The sequence below is a fragment of the Myotis nattereri genome (genome assembly GCF_964212035.1).
Source record: "Myotis nattereri genome assembly, chromosome: 9".
NCBI classification, from domain to species: Eukaryota; Metazoa; Chordata; class Mammalia; order Chiroptera; family Vespertilionidae; genus Myotis; species Myotis nattereri.
In genome coordinates this window covers 53,015,825-53,034,388 of record NC_138084.1, presented here as the reverse complement: position 1 = coordinate 53,034,388, position 18,564 = coordinate 53,015,825, and the positions used below count along the sequence as shown (strand labels likewise).

The 18,564-nt window shown below is 39.4% G+C and overlaps 1 protein-coding gene across 4 annotated transcripts in view; it reads left to right on the top strand.

Annotated features, from left to right (window-relative positions):
• The window catches only part of DLG2 (discs large MAGUK scaffold protein 2), a gene marked incomplete at its 5' end in the record, with an annotated part of 1,947,716 nt that overhangs the window by 762,555 nt on the left and 1,166,597 nt on the right, over positions 1-18,564 (top strand). Inside the window, one exon of one of the 4 annotated variants that reach the window (XM_081100117.1) lies at positions 13,351-13,452. The exons of the other annotated variants lie outside the window; for them this stretch is intronic. Within the exon in view, the coding sequence (XP_080956243.1) occupies positions 13,351-13,452 (102 nt within the window). Of the gene's footprint in view, positions 1-13,350; positions 13,453-18,564 lie in introns of those variants that run through there. 4 annotated transcript variants of the gene reach the window in all.

The following is an 18,564-nucleotide window of genomic DNA, read 5'->3' as shown; positions in this document are numbered from 1 at the left end:
TCAATAAAGTACAAGAAATTAGAAGGGAACTTCCTCAATCTAATAATGAGCATCTATGAAGAAAAAAAAAAAACCCACTATAACGAACATCAGACTTAATAGTGAAAGACTGAATACTTTTCCCTTAAGATCAGGAATAACTTGTCTCAATACTTTTATGCAACATTTTTCCATGCAGCACTTACAGTTAAGAAAAAGAAACAAAGGACAAAGTAAAACTGTTTCTATTTACAGATGATTTGATAGAATCTACAGAAAAAGCTGCCAGACTAATTGGTGAGTTTAACAAGGTTGCAGGATAAAAGGTCAATATACAAACACAATTGTATTTCTACATACTAGGAATGAACAGTCAGAAAGTGAAATCAGCAGTTCCATTTACAATAATATAAACATGAAATACTTAGGCATAAATATGATGAATGATGTGAAAAAGCTGTACATAGAAAATTAAAGATGTTATTGAGGAATGTAAAGGATGACCTCAATAAATGGAGAGAGACCTTGCTTCTGGGTTGGAAATCTCAATATTACTAAGATGTTTAATCTCTCTAAACTGAATGAGAGATTCAACACAATCTCTATAAATCCCAGTAGAAATCTTTGTTGACATCAACAAGCTAATTATAAAATTCATATGGAAATTCAAAGTTTTTAGAAAGTCAAAACAGCTCTGAAAGACCTTGTGTAAATATGGCATTTGTGTAAAGGTAGACAAATGGGTCAATAGAAAGGAGTTGAGAATCTATAAATAAACCATGCATAAAAGGACAACTGACTTTTTTACAAAGGCATGTAATTCAGGTGAGAAAAGATAGTTATTACAGCAAGAGGTGCTGGAACAACTGAATATACATATGCAAAAAATGAACTTGGATCCATACTTCATACTCTATACTAAAATTAACACAAAGTTGACCATAGACCTAAATGCAAAACCTAAAGTCACAAAAGCTCTAGACAAAATCAGAAGGGAACATCTTTGTGGCCTTTGGTTAGGCACATATTTTTTTAGATGCGACACTAAAAGTATGAACTACAAAGGAAAAAAATAATTTGGACAAAGATACTGTTAAAAGAATGAAAAGGCAGACTGCAGACTGAGAAAAAATATATGTGCAAACACCTGTCTAATTAAAACCTTAAATCCAAAATTTTCAAAGAACTCAAAACTCAACAATAAGAAACAAAAAGCTCAATTTCAAATATGAAAAAATTTACATAGACACTATCAAAGAAGACAGCGTATAAGCACTTGAAAAGATGTAGAACACTGTTAGTCATTAGGGAAATACAAATAAAAATTATGATGAAATACTACTATCCCTCTATTAGAATGGCTAAAATTTAAATGACTGACTATATCAGGTGTTACCTTAGATATGAGGAGATTGGAATTCTCATACACTGCTGGTGGGGATGTAAAATGATACAATCACTTTGAAAAACAGTTTGCAAGTTTCTTAAAAATATAAACATACATCTACCTTATGATCTACCTTGTGATCAACCCTTTCCAGTTCAATAGAAAAGTAACTATATGTCTGTACAAAGACTTATTCACAAATATCAACTGGATAACAAAAGACTGGAAATAATCCAAGTGTCCATCAACAGATGAATGGATAAACCAATAGTATTATAACTTTACAGTGTAATATTATTCAGCAATAAAAAGGAAATGAACTATGGACACATGCAACAGCCTAGATAAACCTCACAATAAAAATATCAGACAAAAAACACATACTGTATTATCTAATTATATAAATTTCTAAAACTTGCAAACTACTTGGTGGTGACAGAAAGCAGATCTGTGGTTGCTTTGAGGTGGGGGAGTAGGGTAGAGTTTGAGGGCCAGGGATATAAAGGTATATAAGCAAACTTCTGAGGGTGATACATACATTCCCTCTCTTGATTGTGCTAGTAGTTTCATGGATGTATAATATATATGTTAAAACATCAAGTTGTGCATTCTAAATATTTGTAGTTTATTAAACTTCAGTTATAAATAATAAAGCTGCTTTTTAAATATTCCTTATGTAGTTTCCTAAGAGTTTTAGAATTTTTTTTTTTAAATCTTAACTATAACCCCCATCATCTGCTCTCTGCTTCCTCTTCGGCTCTTCTTACTTTGATGTTTCCCCTTGCTTCCTGTGTTCCCAATATTCTGAGTTTATCTTATTCCTTCCTAAATTCCTTGTTTTCAGGCTTCACATATTCTTTGCATACTCTAGTTTCTCTGTTTGAGATGTCCTTTCGTCCTCTATTTGTCCAGTAATTTTTCATTCATTCTTATGATTTCAACTCACTTATCACTTTCCCAATTATGCCTATTCTGACTGCCACGTGGCTGCTCAAAGCACTCACCCCAATCTGCCTTCCCCATGGTCTGTAATTTCTCTGAGGCTTGAATTGATCTGTAGTTATAGATCCACTATATCCCAAACTTAGCATAGTGCCCATGTAACAGAAACAGGAAATTATTTGTTGGATGAATGAATGAATAAGCAAATACTGATTGGGAACCAAAAAGGGGAGCCCTAGCCGGTTTGGCTCAGTGGCTTGAGCATCACCAGCTGACTGAAAGGTTCCAGGTTTGATTCCAGTCAAGGGCATTCACTTTAGTTGCAGGCTGATCCCCTGCCAGCGTTGGGACACATGCAGGAAGCAACTAATGTATGTGACATGTTTTTCTCTCTCTGTCTCTCCCCCTTCCTCTCATGCTCTCTAAAAATCAATGGAAAAATACCCTCAGGTGAGATTTTGAGGATTAACACACACACACACACACACACACACACACACACAAAGGGGGTGGGGAGGAAGAGGGAGGGAAGTGAAGTAAATATGTTAAATATGTTGCGGACCAGTAGTTTTATTGCTAGCTTTACCCAGTGGCCAGATAAGTTTCTATTGAATGAGTACAAAAAAACATTTTACATAAATGTTAAAGGCACGCTTTAAAATTAAATACCATTTGCATTTTGAAGTTATTTATTACATGTTCTTACAAGCTAATATCCTTTTAAAGAATTCTTGTGATTGGCCATAAGACTTAGAGCAGAAAACGCGAGAATTCTCGTGATCCGTCTTACCGTTGTGAACCCAGCAAAGGCTTTTTCCATGGTCAGATGCTAACAACTTGAGCAAACACAATTCAGATCTTCAAATTCACTGTACTTGAGACTGGCTGTTCTGATAATGAAGAAAGAGAACACCAGCATTCTTATAAGAGGAATAACTCGCACATTGTACTAGTAGATAGCTTTCTCACAATGATCTTACAGTATTTTAAGAAAAAAGGAAATGGAAATCTAGTTAGGCTATATTTATAATTTGGTGCCATTAAGGACTTTCGCTAGCATGCTTCCAGGTAATTAAGAGAAAAGAAGATAATTGCCATAATCTTAATCCTGTGGTATGTAGCTGGAGATTGTAAAATGGATCTGATGTCTTCACAGGTTTAGGTGAGCAATGGTTTCATTGAGGGCTCATTCCATTTGGTTTAGGTAGGAAGGCTCCTGCTTGAAATATAATAGCATGGAGTTCTTCAGTCACCTCATTTAGTTCTTGCAGTTAGAAGAGCCATCTATTGTTCACATGAAAAAAAGCTGGTAATGAAATTCTATTTGTAGTAGAGAAGCACAGTGACAATATAAACCCATTTAAATGAGCCATATTTTGAACATAGTTTGCTCATGAATTGCTGCTCACAAAGTTGAACTCTGATTATGTATATTGCTTTTGTTTCAAAGATGGGCAAATGGTATAAAAATGGAATTAGTGATTTCACAGGAATTTTTCTCTGTTTGGTTGACATGTATTTAAAATAAGTTCCTTGGCTTGTTTTTGGTGTATAATTTATAAATTTAAAAAATGAATGAGTGAACAAATGAATATTGTTAAGCATTCATTAATTGTATGTACCAGACCATCAAAAAAGTAAATCAACAAAACAAAAAGACAATCTACAGAAAGGAAGAAATATTTATAAGTGATATATCAAAAAAGGGTTAATATCCAAAATATATAAGGAATTCTTACAACTCAGTAGAAAAACAATCAACCTGATTAAAAACTGAGCCGAGGATCTGAATAGATATTTTTCTGAAGAAGACATACAGGTTTCCAACAGGTTCATGAAAAAATGCTCAACATCACTAATCTTTAGGGAAATGCATATTAAGACCACACAATCATAAAAAAGACAAGAGATAACAAGTACTTGAGAGGATGTAGAGAAAAGGGAACACTTGTGCACTGTTGGTGGGAATGTAAATTGGTGCAGCCATTTTCCAGGCACCCCAGTAGGGACCCCCACCTTAAGGGGGTGTGACCAGCTGCAAACATCCATCAGCCCGTCATCCAGGCTGGCCAGGCACCCAAGCGGGACCCCCACCCTGAAGGGGGTGTGACCACCTGCAAACAGCCATCATCCCCTCACCCAGGCTGGCCATGCACCCAAGAGGGACCCCCACCCTGATCCGGATCACCCCTCTGGGCAAACCAGCCGGCCCCCACCCATGCACCAGGCCTCTATCCTATATAGTAAAAGGGTAATATGTAAACTGACCCTAACAGCAGAAAGACTGGGAATGACTGGTCACTATGACATACACTGACCACCAGGGGACAGACGCTCAATGCAGGAGCTGCCCTCTGGTGGTCAGTGTGCTCTCACAGGGGGGAGCTCCGCCCAGCCACAAGCCAGGCTGATGGCTGCCAGTACAGCAGTGGTGGTGGGAGCCTCTCCCGCCTCCTCAGCAGTGCTAAGAATGTCTGACTGCAGCTTAGGTCTACTCCCTGCTAGCAAATGGACATCCCCCGAGGGCTCCCAGGCTGCCAGAGGGATGTCTGATTGCCATCTTAGGCCCAATCCCCCCAGGGAGCAGGCCTAAGCCAGCAAGTGGTCACCTCCGAGGGGTCCCAGACTGCGAGAGGGCACAGGCTGGGCTGAGGGGCCCTCTACCCCTGAGTGCACAAATTTTTGTGCACCAGACCTCTAGTAATATATAATTAATATCTAAATTATATTTCAATATAAACTAATAGAACTTTTAAAACATAAAAGTATAATAACTGCAATTAAAAACATTATAAGGGTTTTAAAGGACTAAAGATAGAATTAGTAAATGGAAGGCTATGTGAAGGAATTACCCATAGTGCAGCACAGCAGCTAAAAAAAATAAAGAAAGGCATAGTAAATCTGTATCTAATTGCAATTTAAGGGGGGGAAAGGATAGAAACATGAGTGAAAAAAATGCAAAGTGATATGCCTTTACATTATTTCCTAAGTGATTAAAGCCATAAATCCTTAGATGCAGCCTTCACAAGAAGACCTAAACAGGATAAAGAAAATGTACTCCATGTCTAATTAGTTTGAAGTGGATCTTTAGAACACTGAAATAATGAATGAATAAGATTGATCAATGGGAAACACAATTAAGCACTTACAGAGAAAAGAACCAGATCAACTCTTCAAAATACTGGGGAAAAATAGCTGGCAACCTAGAATTTATGCTAAGCTAAACTATCATGTAAAAACCAATAAAGTAACCAAATAAAATAAAAGCATCTTCTGACAAATCAGACTCAGAATCCACCAGCAGAGTTTTGGTGAAGTATCTCTTGTAAGATACTGTTTATGAAGAATAAAACAGAGTCTTATAAGGATTTTTAATAGAACTTTAAATTGATAGAAATATAAATAGGCTATTATACATTAAAAATTTTCAAATATCTAAGCCCTTTGCACCAAAAATTCTTCAACTGTGTTGTTATGGATCTGTGCAAGGATTTATCCACTAGAATATTTCAAATTTCAAATATTGAAATCAAAAGCATTTTTTACCTGCAACAGGAAGGGACTTATGAAATTTGCCATGAAATATCAAAATCCAATGTCACTGTTAATGGTGTTTTTGTAGGCAGACATCTGTCTAAAAGCAGGGATAGGGCCCTAACCGGTTTGGCTCAGTGGATAGAGCATCGGCCTGCGGACTGAAGCGTCCCCGGTTCGACTCCAGTCAAGGGCATGTACCTTGGTTGTGGGCACATACCCAGTAGGGAGTGTGCAGGAGGCAGCTGATCGATGTTTCTCTCTCATTGATGTTTCAAACTCTCTATCCTTCTCCCTTCCTCTCTGTAAAAAATCAAAGTATACTTAAAAAAAAAGAAGCAAACAGTATTCTTTAAAAAATAAAATAAAATAAAAGCAGGGATAGGTATCAAAGTTATTTTCAAAATCAGCCTACACTATATACATTTTGAACATAATTTTGTTGAAATATTATAGGAGACATATCCGTAATATCTGTATCCTCCAAAATATTAAAATTACTTTTCTCTGCCAATGGAACTGTAATTTCAAATTTCCTTTTTTTTTTATTTTGGTGCCTGACATCATTTTAAAATTATTTCTACACTAAACTTTTGTTTTTGTACTTAGAATAAATATTATTAAAATAAATGCTATTTTTGGCTATGAAAAATATATAGCAGGCAATTTGATAGGTAATTTCACAGATGGTATTTTTGTGAATCCTCATAGGAACCCTGTGATATAGGTGTTATTATTTAATAACATTCCCCCTTTTTTAATGGATGAGAAAATTAACTCTCAAAGAGATTAACTGACTTACAGTTACATAATAAGTATCAAAGCTGGGACTGAAACCAAGACCCAAATATTATTCTTTCAACATTGAAATCAAATGTGATGAACAATGATACCTAAGATATTTTTTATTATTTACTTTTTTTCTGCTGAAGAAATGCTCACATAGGTGGGACAGTGGGTGATATTTTGTGGCTGCTTTTTCAAAATGGCAATAAAGGTGAAAATGAATATCATAAGCAGTTTTATAGGCAAACTTTTGCCTTGCCTCATTGTAGGTGAGGGCAATTATTATTTGAAAAGACTTGCTGCTAAAATGAATTGTCAAAATTGACTTGGAATCAACGGGCTGGCATTTCCTCAATAAAGGGTATACTCCTTCCAACTAGGCAGGATGGCGAGGGGGGCTGGATTAGGAGACAAAGATCTATACTTGTTCAACCAGAGCCCAGGTGGAGCTGTAGAAAGCCTGACTTAACCCACACATTCATTTGTTCTGTATTCGTTCATGTATCGACTCAATCATCCCAAACTACAAATAAACAAGAAACTTATTTCAAATAAAGGTCAAACAAACCTGCCAAGTATGATTCAAATAAAGGTCAACCAGTCACTAAGTGTGACTAACCAAATAGGTTTATGCTCCGGGGCAGGTGAGTGGAAATGAAAGACTCAGAAATTGCAGAGAACACAAAGACTGGACTATCATGGGGAAAGCTTGGTAGATACTGGAGTCAGTTGAATCAGGTCTGACTCTGACACAAACCCTCACTGCAGCTGTGTGTTCCTCAGAGGGACATGAGAGGGCTGAGAAAGGGGCTGAGGATTTGGGGGGAGAGTACAATATGTGAAGAAAGGTTAAAGTGTTAATATTGTTCAGAATAAGGAGATTATACACATTGGGTCGAATAGGTTTATTCTCTCAGATAAACTTTTCTTGGAACAAAAATTATGAAATCAACATAGAGCTTCTCCAATTTACTGAGTGTCTAGCATGAACCAGATGAGTAACAGGCATATTGAAATACATTTTCTCATCTAAGCCTTACAGCAATCCTATAGCATTATCACCTTTTTGCAGAACAGGAAATGGTAGATCAGAGACATTAACTGAGCTGGTCAAATATTCTTATGAATTTAAAGTACATTTACTAGTACATAATTATATATACTTTTCTACTGTCAGAAAGAGCCTTTATTTCTTGACAATCTCTTTAATTCGTTTGTAAACTCATTGATGGTAGAAATGCATATATTTATATCCCTCTCTACCTTAACATATTTCAGAAGTTCAATGACAAAAATATAGTTTGTGGTACAAGATTATTGATGAATTAATTGCAGGAAAACATCTCTACTACAAAATTAAGTGAAAATAAGTGGACTTCCATTTGCAGTGAGAGGAAGAAGAAAGGAGTACAAAAGTTGTAATCACACAGAAACCAGTGGCAAAACCTGGTGTGTCTGGTTGGTTCCAAAGCTCTTATGTTTTCAAAATCTACCTTCTTTCTTTATAGGAGTCACAGGGAAGAAATCCCTCATGGAGTTACTAAATAGCAAACCCTATTATGGAAAGCAGGTTAAAAATTGAGATGTGTTAGCTGTAAGTAACAGGCAAAATGGCCTAGTTGTTAAGAATGTGGGTCCTCAAGTCAGATTGCTTGGGTTCAAATTCTAATTCTATCACTCAACTAAGCTATTATCTGATTGTATTATTGTTTCCACTATTTTCTCCTTCCTCCCTGTGAGAGGAGTGTGTTTTTTTTCTTTTCCACTAACATGCCTTGGCTAATAAAATGTGAATAGGGAGATGTTTTTAATGTGTGAACAGAAATATTGAGAGCCATTGATAATTTTCCTTCTGCCATGGGGCCATCATGTCCCTGATAGAGGCTGCTCTTCTGCTCATGGAACAACATGGACTAGGGCCACAGTTAAGCTATGAAGGGCATCTAACATGAGGAATAAATAAACCTTTATTGTTGAAAGCCATCAAGACTTTTTTTAGTTACTTATTTAACTAACTAGTATACATGTTTTGTTAACCTGAGCAAAGTTACTTAATGTTTGTGGTTCAGTTTTCTTCTCCTGTTTTTTTTTTTTTTTGTAAGATTGAGTAGTTGTGGTGATTAAACAAGTTAATGTAGATAAAGAATTTAAACCAGTGCTGTGCTGGTAAGTGTTTCTCTGAAGAAAAAAAATACTGATCTGTCATGTTTGCCAATTTATGTTGTGTAAGTACTTCCTTTATGGCTGATTGGAAGCTGCCAGCATGATGTCACTGAATGAAGAGTTTGAAAGAGGTACAAACAACCCCCTATCAAAAGTGGGATCTGACTCCAGCATACATTGAATATATAACAGTTTACATAGCAAATACTATAGTAGAGCATATCAAATAGTAAACACCACAGAATAGTTAATTTTCTGAAGACAGGTGACTGAATACAATGGCTTCTCAAATTGTTAAGATCTTATATTTGAAAGCCCACTCAGAGAACTTCAGCACTGGAACAAACTTAGAGATGCTTTAGTATACCCATTTCATATTAATAGACAGGTCAGAGAGGCAGAGTAGATGGCTAGAAGTCACATAGTCAGCAGGAAGAAGCACCATGGCTCTACTGTCCAATACACACTTTTCCCTTCCAACACAAAGCACCTCTTTTTAAAAATTGCTATGGAAGGGATCTGCAAAGAAAGGAAAAGATGAGTAAATAACTAGTGTTTCTTCACTGTTACATTTTCTGATTAGGAATAATAATAACAATAATAAAAGGTTAAACTTAAACAGGTCATATTTATTGATAATCCTATGGGGTTTTTTTTTTTGGTATGTGATTTTCAGTTCGCTTTGAAGAAAGTTGTCATTAGGAAACATGTTTAGTAGTATGTAGTTGTCATGTATCATTTTTCAAAAGTGATGATTATTAGGAAGAATAGTAAATGTTACCAATCACTGAAATGTCTAATGAAGGGTGGTTATTTTGACTATTAAAATCAGTGCATCCTTTGCTGGCATTCCCTAGTAATATCTCCTTCTCAAAATATTGCGGTATAGCCCCATGCAGTATACTCCCAAATTAGTGCTTTCCAGACCAATAATGCAATGTGTTCATATCTTAAGGTAACAGTGATTCATTTTTTTAAACCATAGTGGTTACTGGCTGTAACTATGGAATGCATTGTCATGGAAACCACATTCCCCTTTCCATCCCCCTCCCCTTCAATTCACCCCAGAGCTATTACTGAGAAACAAAAATGAAGAGAAAACATTTTGTCAGATGCATATAAACAGATAACAAATACACACACTCACACATCCCTGTGTGTGCTTGTGTGTGTGTGTGTGTGTGTGTGTGTGTGGAGAGAGAGCTAAATGAACTCTTATTTATTAAAATTAAATAAAGATCAATGAGATTAAATATACTATATATATATATATATATATATATATATATATATATATATATATTCATTTGCCTATCTCAATCTAAACCAGCACAAACTTTAAAATGGGAAATAACTTGAACATAGCAGCCGTTAATGCTGCCCTAGAATAGGAGGTCAGTCTTAGCCTGGGTAATTCATTAGGGAGAGGCTGTGTTAGATATTATTGGAACATCACAATATAGAGCATACGATACTTTTAGGGTGTTTGAAATCCAAATTATAGGCTAATGAATAAGGGAAATATTGTACAACTTTTTTAGAATCCATTATCCTTTGGAAAAACAGCCATAATTATAGATGCTCTGTAGGTGGAAATGCTCACACAATCACACATTTTATGGTAACATAAAGGGATAAAATGCTAAGGGATATACTTAATCCGTGAATGTGACTAAGATTCCACTGAAGGCATCAGACCAGAGTTCTCCTTAAATGTGATCTGCTATGTTTAAGCCCACACATATGAGACCTCCCCAGCCCCAGCAGTCGCTAGATAGGAACTTGACTGAAGCAATCTTGATTCCTAATAGGGAAACCAACTGGGTGGGGACCCTGGCACTTAGTGTAAGAACCCCAAAGCCTGAGGCATAGCTGCCCTCTTCAGTTAGAACCAGATTTGCCTCAACTCCCTTTAAGAGGTCTGGATGTTGTAGGCAGGACCCATATTCCTCTCAGCAGGGGCAGGGGGGCTGAGGGAAAATGTAGATTCTTTGATACCTTCCTAATCTAAGGAATGAGAATATAGGTTTGGACCATTATTTTAAAACACCCCAGGGAATTCTGATATTATCAGGTCCAATTTCCATTGACTTGGAACAGGAGGGTGAGGTACTTTGGACATGGGCAAGTGAAAAAAAGTTTATAGGACAATGCATTTGACTGGACAGTTTGCAAGATGTTTTGTTCTTTTGTTCCTCCTGGAACTTTGTAAGCTGCAGAGTATATTATTATTGGGGCTCTTATAACTTCAGAGTTCAGCCGCCTGGCATTCTGGTGGGAAAGCATCCGAGGCTGTGGCTCTACCAGAGTCTGCTATGGATGTTTAGTGCTATGTTGTTGCTGTATTCCAAGATCTGAGTTCAACGCCCAGGTAGAAAGAGACCTTCGACACTATCACATACATGCAAATTCGCCAAGCCTGGCCCTTCTCAGTTAAATCTGGCGACTTTGGAACCAGCTTCTGGAGAAGTGCTTCACGTCCCCTGTGAAGCTGCTTCTTAAACTCTCTCCCATCACTGTTCTTTGAACCTCACCTTCATGACTGTTGATTGTGTGACTTGGGCAAATGATAGAACAGCGGTTCTCAACCTGTGGGTCGCGACCCTTTTGGGTTCAAATGACCCTTTCACAGGGGTCGCCTAAGACCATCGGAAAACACATATATAATTACATATTGTTTTTGTGATTAATCACTAGGCTTTAATTATGTTCAATTTGTAACAATGACAATACATCCTGCATATCAGATATTTACATTACGATTCATAACAGTAGCAACATTACAGTTATGAAGTAGCAACAAAAATAATTTTATGGTTGGGGGTCACCACAACATGAGGAACTGTATTAAAGGGCCGCGGCGTTAGGAAGGTTGAGAACCACTGTGATAGAACCTTATAAGCCTCAGTTTCCTCCTCTAAGAAAATGTGTCCAAATAACTTTTACGTCTCAGGCGAAGATATGAAAGAAGCTATGTATGTAAACCAAGAGCAGCCGCCAGGTACCAATGGGCTCACCACAGAAATGTGTTGTCTATCATCTCTAGTCTTTATGACAGCTCTGCAGGGGAGGGGCTAATAGCCCCATTTACAGAGAGGCAAACAGGCTCAGGCACTGGAACTGACACAAAGCCACCTCCTCTCACCACCACCAGGAGCAGAGTCTGATTCTGATCCCTGATGTCCTGCTCTGCTCCACCAACAGTCTGTGGGGCAGAGTGCCAGGCACTTAGGTGGCACCCCGGCAGTGCTAGTTTTATCCACTTTCTTGTCTGTACCCTTCCTATCACTATTTTTTTTTTTAAATTTTTGTCTTCAATAAGCATTTTTGCAGCTGGGCCAGCCACATGCCTAATATTTTTTGGTCTTTTGCAATTTTGACAGCCTCACTTTAAAAAGAAGGGGGAAAAAAAAGGAAAGGAAAAAGCCAATAAAGCATCCACCAGTCTTGACATTCATACTTCCGGAACTACAGAAATACTTCTGGGCCTTCTTGGAGCTTCGGAGACATCAATGTGGGGAGGGGGCGGGCTCTTTTTGAGTTTTAAAAAAATGTTATGTGAGATAGAGCCTTGGTTCTAAGGCTTGAATTTACCTTCCAGGGAGGAAGTAAGCTCTCTGCCCTCCGTCCCCTCCCCCCCCCCACCGCACCCCCTCCCCCCTCCCCCCTCTCCCCTCCCCCCTCCAAGTCAAAGGCCTAGGAGGGCCTCTGGGAAACCATTTCCAGCTCATTCTACCTTAGGGCCCTTTGCAAGCCATCAACCCAGGCACGCCTTTGCCAGAGGGCCTGGAGGTGGCCCTCAGCAGGGTTAGGCAGGCCTCCCCCTTCCCAGGCACTGGCTTCAGAGGTCGCCTACGCCAGGCAGCAGCAGGAAAGGGGGCTGGATGTAGTCTGTGGGGCACATGAGCGCTGACAGCCCCAGCGCACCCACCCCAGGGACTGAGCGCACCAGGGCGGGCTGGGTCAGGCTGGCCAGCGCCAGGCTCCCTCCCTCTCCCGGCCCCTCCCTCCCACCCCACTTGCCCGGCCAGCGCTCCCCACGGTGACTCGGGATTGCTGCAAGCCACTGGCTTTTTACCAAATCGGGAGCTGCAGTATTTTTTTTTTTCCTTCAGAGAATAATTTCAGCCCCCTTCAGCTCTCATGACAATCTTGTGTGACTGGGGCGAGTAGGCGGGCACATCCTTTTACATGCTAATACTGCCCCACCTCCTTTGAACCCTCCGCTCAGAGAGCCTGGCTTCCTTTTATTTTTACTTATTTATTTAATTATTTAAAATTTTACCTCCCCCCCCCCAACCCCAATTCACCATCGTGGGGGGGGAAAACCCGTCTTGGTCTGTCCCTTCCCCCCCACGCATCATTCCCCAGGGAAGGGAGACCCGCTTGGTACTTGCCCTCCGCGCGTGGCTTCTACCCGGGCGGGCGCCGGGATGGCTGTGCCGGGCGCAGGGGGCAGCGATCCGAGCGGCCGCTCGGTCTAGGCTGTCGCTCCACATGCCCGGCGAGCACCGTGTTCGCGTCCCCCAGCGAGCTGCCACTGCCGCAGCCCGAAAGGAATGTCCCCTGTTGTTAAGGACCCTGACTGTTTTACACCAATGATTTGCCACTGCAAAGTTGCTTGCACCAACAACACTTTGTCGTTGATGTTTGGATGCAAGGTAGGACGAGGTTCATGTCTTTTTAATGCATGCTGCCTCCCGTGGGGGTGCGACCAATTCTTCTGTTGTTTGTTTCTGTGTCTGCCTGTCGGGGGAGCGATCGGCAGAAGCGAACCAAGACTTGCTCTGCTCTCTCTGGGAGCCGGCTGGGTTTGGGGGCCTGGCGAGGACAGGGACTTTCTGGCGTCCGATGCTGGGTTGCTAACTCGGTCGTGACAGGACCCTGGTGCGTGAGGTGCAGAGGCTCCGAGAGCTGATACGCTTCGGAAAGGGGGCGCCTTAGGTTGCTCTCCACTTGGGATCTCATTGCATATTTCAGATTTAGTTAGCGCCTGGGCTTCTGGCGGCTCTTCTGGGCGTCCTGAACTCATCCCAGGTTACCGCCACCCGGAACCCTGACCCACGCGACCCGCGGTCAGCCAGGGGGTAGCTTCGGGGATACTTGTCCTGGAGATGAAATGGAACGTATCAATTTGCAATTTGGCACTTTAATAGCGGAGGGGCTTATTTTTATTCTAGATAGGAAAAAAAAAAAATTAGAGCTAAGCTCATGTTGCCCCCAATTGTGTATTTTTCTCTGAGCTTATACAATCTACTTGAAATCAACACTCGGGAATTGTAACAAGAGGTGGCGCAGTTAGTGAAGTTTCTGGTGAATAACTGTCCCACCCCAGATTTTTGTAAAGGTGATTGGTGTTCCCAAGGAAATGAGGTTTGCTCCTGGTCTGAAACTTTTGTAGTGGACTCAGTAATGCAGCTCCTGAAAAAGGTGCGCGGAACTTGGTATTGGAGCAGTCTTAGCCCAGAAATGGTATGAACTCACGGCCCCTTACTCCTAGTACACACCTTCATTTCTCTTCATTGTGAAAAGCTGGTGGGATGGTCTGGCCTGTTTGTCTAAAACATGTTGGCTTCTATGGAGACTCTAAGGAGAGAGAGCGTTATCTGAAATAACTGAAAATTCACATTCCTAAGTGAATAATCACAGGATTCCCTACTGTACTGAAACTCAGCAGCAGGGACTGGGTTGGACAGCTGGCAAGCATGTTAGGCAGTCACGTTAATGAAACATACACGTTCAACTTCATGGAGCGTGCTCAGAGGGGGTGTAGGTTTCATGAGAAAATTGTGAGTCAGGATTTTGAGTCTTATACTGACTATGCCGATAGAATCTTCTCTCTTTTCTGAGCCTCAGGTTTTATTCTATTAATTGAGGTGTGTAGATGGGATGATTCTCCTGAGCTCTAACATTCTGCAATGATATCCTTCATAAAGTCATTTAATGGTAAAGTTACTGCCAGAGATTTATGGGTTTTTTACTCAATAAGATAAGCTGCACCTTAGAGTCAGTTAACTATATATATTGATTATGCTGAAGAGTAGCTATACTCCTTTGGAAACCCCTGAAAAGGTCTTAGAGTTGTTGAAGGTTTGTGTGCTCACCGCTGTCAGGAAGATGTATGTAAGTGAACACCACCGAAAACTAACTTGTTATCTCCTCTCTGCACACAACTTGCCACCCTCTCCCCATGTTGCTAGCCACTCACTCTCTTAATTGTATTTACAGCAACATCTTAGCAATGGCAACTATTTAAAATCTATCCCTGTAAACTTACAAGAAGTGCTTTGCAGTGCTAAATGATTATTAATAAAGGTGAGTCATTTGTCAAGGGAAATTAAACACAAGCTAATAATCAAATAAGTTGTTGTTATGGAGAATGTTGTTGAATATGCACTCAATCCTTTAAGCTCATTTTCAAACAGGTTTCTTTTATACTGTTGTTAAGTTTCCCCTGCTTTTCAGAACACTGAAGGAAATTGGCATAATTACAAGCTCACTTTCTTTTTAAGGCTGGGGAATTACATTAGTTTAACTTTCTTTACATTCTCTTCCTTTTGGTATTCTAGTTTAACAACGTCAGTTTGTTAGATGAACCATGTCAATAGAGTGAAACACCCAAATCATGGGTGTTGGTAGACATTATTCTTTGGAAAATAAATCAGGTCTCTATGAAAATGAAGTGATACTTTTAGAGGGTCTATTCCATTTCATTTTGCCAAGCATATAATGGAATTGGTAATTACATCGTAGCTATAGTTAATAGTTGGTTTATTATAGACTGGTTGTTATAAGCCTCCCACCTTAGAAACCTAGATATGGAGAGAATAATAGAGCCTTCTCTCCTGTGAAATTCTTCAACACTATCTGACATGTGACAACAGAACATAAATTGCATGTCATATGGGCCTGGATTTCAAAACAAGATGTACTAGTATATATACAGTATACCTTATATAATAAAAGCCTAATATGCTAAGTGTACAGTCATCCAATTGGCGGTTCAACCAATCAAAGAGTAATATGCTAATGACATGCTAAGGTTGCTCAACTGCTCGCTATGATGTGCACTGACCACCAGGGGGCAGACACTCTGACCAGTAAGTTAGCTTGCTGCTGGGGTCTGGCTGATGGGGACTGAGATAGACGGGCCATGCACACCCTGGAGCCCTGCCGTGATCCCTCCCTGGCTGGTCAACCACCCACATCCCTCCCCAGCCCCAGTCATGCTCCGGTGGGGTCCCTGAGCCTGGCCTGGACCCTCTTGCAATCTGGGACCCCTAGGGGGATGTCAGAGAGGTGGTTTCAGCCCATTGGCAGAACGACTGGTCGCTATGACATGCACTGACCACCAGGGGGCAGACAACCTCAACGCAGGAGCTGCCCCCTGGTGGTCAGTGCGCTCCCACAGGGGGAGCACTGATCAGCCAGAAGCCGGGCTGGTGAGCACAGCGGCGGTAGCAGGAGGGCGCAGGCCGGCTGAGGGACCACCCCCCCACTCCACCAGTACAGGAATTTCATGCACTGGGCCTTTAGTATATATATATATATATATATATATATATATATATATATATATATATATATATATATATATATATGATTTCCCTAAAGTTTCAGCTTCCTCAGGTAGAAGAGCCACAGTAATAACTACTGCATTACATATGTCATTGCAAGACATGCAATTTTAAAAAGTATATATGCATTTATCAAGTGATACTTTTATGTTGCCTGTTATTTTTATAGTTCCATTAAGGGGGCTCATCACTTCTAGGAGGGACCTCTTTGATTGTTGGGATAGTTCTTTGATAACTTGTTAATCTTTGCAATCTTTGCAATGAGCTTGATCATTATTTTTCTTAAGGTTATTTTTCTCTATGCTAGGTGTTTATGTAAAATGTTGGAAACATTTGATAAAACATTCACAACATAAAATGGATTTATAAAAATTAATGAAAACCTGGTACTATTGTTTCATTAATCAACAAATACCCATCCACTGAGCACCCAATAAATGCCAGACACTGGAGATGTGACAATAAACAGCTCTTATTCCCCATGGTCTCAAAGTCAAAAGATGTGGTAGGTGAATATATTAATTATAAGATTGATTTAAGAAAAAATATAAAATAACGATTTTAGCTGAATCTTTGAGCAATGAACGTGTAATTTAAACAATTATTTCCAAAAAAACTCATTGAGATATAGCTGTCAGTATGGAGCCTCCAAAAAAGTATTCTTTCCAATAGTATCTAGTAAGTTTGAAACTAAAATTATTAGGACAGATATTTATTTGTCTATCTTGGAAGATATTTAGCATGACAAAGTCTGAAACCATGTTCCTGTGTAGGCCAGACTTTGTCAGTTTCAAAAATACTTAAACTGTTATTATTCCAAAACCTAGTAATGGCTTGCAGGGTGTTGAGTAACTTGAGCTTTCAAGGCAGAAAACCAAAATAATTTTATTTTGTCACTTAGCAATTTCCAGTGGCCCCTTTACCCCCTACCTTTGCTGTCAATCAGTTTAGTTAACTGATGATGATTTATGACTATAAATGTCAAGAGTCTTTCCATGCTAGGCTATATCCCAGGCACTGTGATGGACATTAGAGGTACAAATGTGATTATGACACCATTCTTTTCCTTCAAGAATTATAAGTCTATTGAGGGAGGTAATTCCACTTCATACCTCTCCTTTATTTTAAAAGTCTCATAGGAAAAAAAGATTTTTTTGTTTGGAAAAAAAAAATTTCCCCATTATATCAGTCTATTTTTTGCCCCAGACCATATGTCATTATCATAAAATCTTGCTTTGGTAATTAATGGACTTTCCATGGAGAAGGGGGACTTCTGATGGGCTTTCCAATTTTGGTTGTGTTTGTGTCATTATTGGAAAATAGATACTTGCTTTACTTTTGCTTCGCTGTTTTCTCTCCCTGCAAAATCTTAACTTCTGAATGTAATCCCATGGCCAAGCCTATGTATTGTGTAGCTTTCTTTATCTTGCCTGTAGCTGCATTACAAAGGTCAGCAGCCCCTGTTAGGCCCTTTCCCTTCACTTTCCTCTTCCCAGCCACCATTTCTGAGGCAAAACAAACAAATTAACACCTCATGGAATATTTGTTATTTCCCCTAATATTCTAAATGTTTTTTTTTTAATGTAATTTCTCTACAATTATTCTTTTGCTCTTTTTTAACTCAGAAGAATATGTTACTGAAATGGGTTTCATACTTTAGGGAACTTCTCCCACATCCATCAATAGCCGTTTGTTAATTTAACATCTCAGCAGAATCAAACAATCAAGTTCCTAGGCCACATTAGGTGCCTTTAATATCCTGCTTGGTGGATTAGGATAGGGAAAAGTTGTTGAAAATGTTGTAGAGTTCTGGAACCTCCTCAGCCACCCTCAAGTGAATGTTTAGACATTGCATGAACTACCTCACACTCAAAGACAAGGATCATCTGGTAGAAAGCAACTTCCCTGTTTTAAGACTCTTGATTATGGGTAGAGTTTCTATGGTGACTCTCCCCAAAGAAAGAAGAGTGATAATAAGAAAGCGACGAAAATTGAAGAAAATGGAAAAAAGGAGGATGAGTTGGAAAGGTGAAAAGGAAGGGAAACCATAATTTAGCTTGATTAAATATCTATAAAAGCTAGAAACTATTTTAGGTGCATTACAAGTGTTACTTCTTTCAACCTCCATAGTTATCAGGCAAACAGAGAAAGGAGGGGTCAAAGGGGCAGGAAGGATGATAGAAAGATGATGAGATA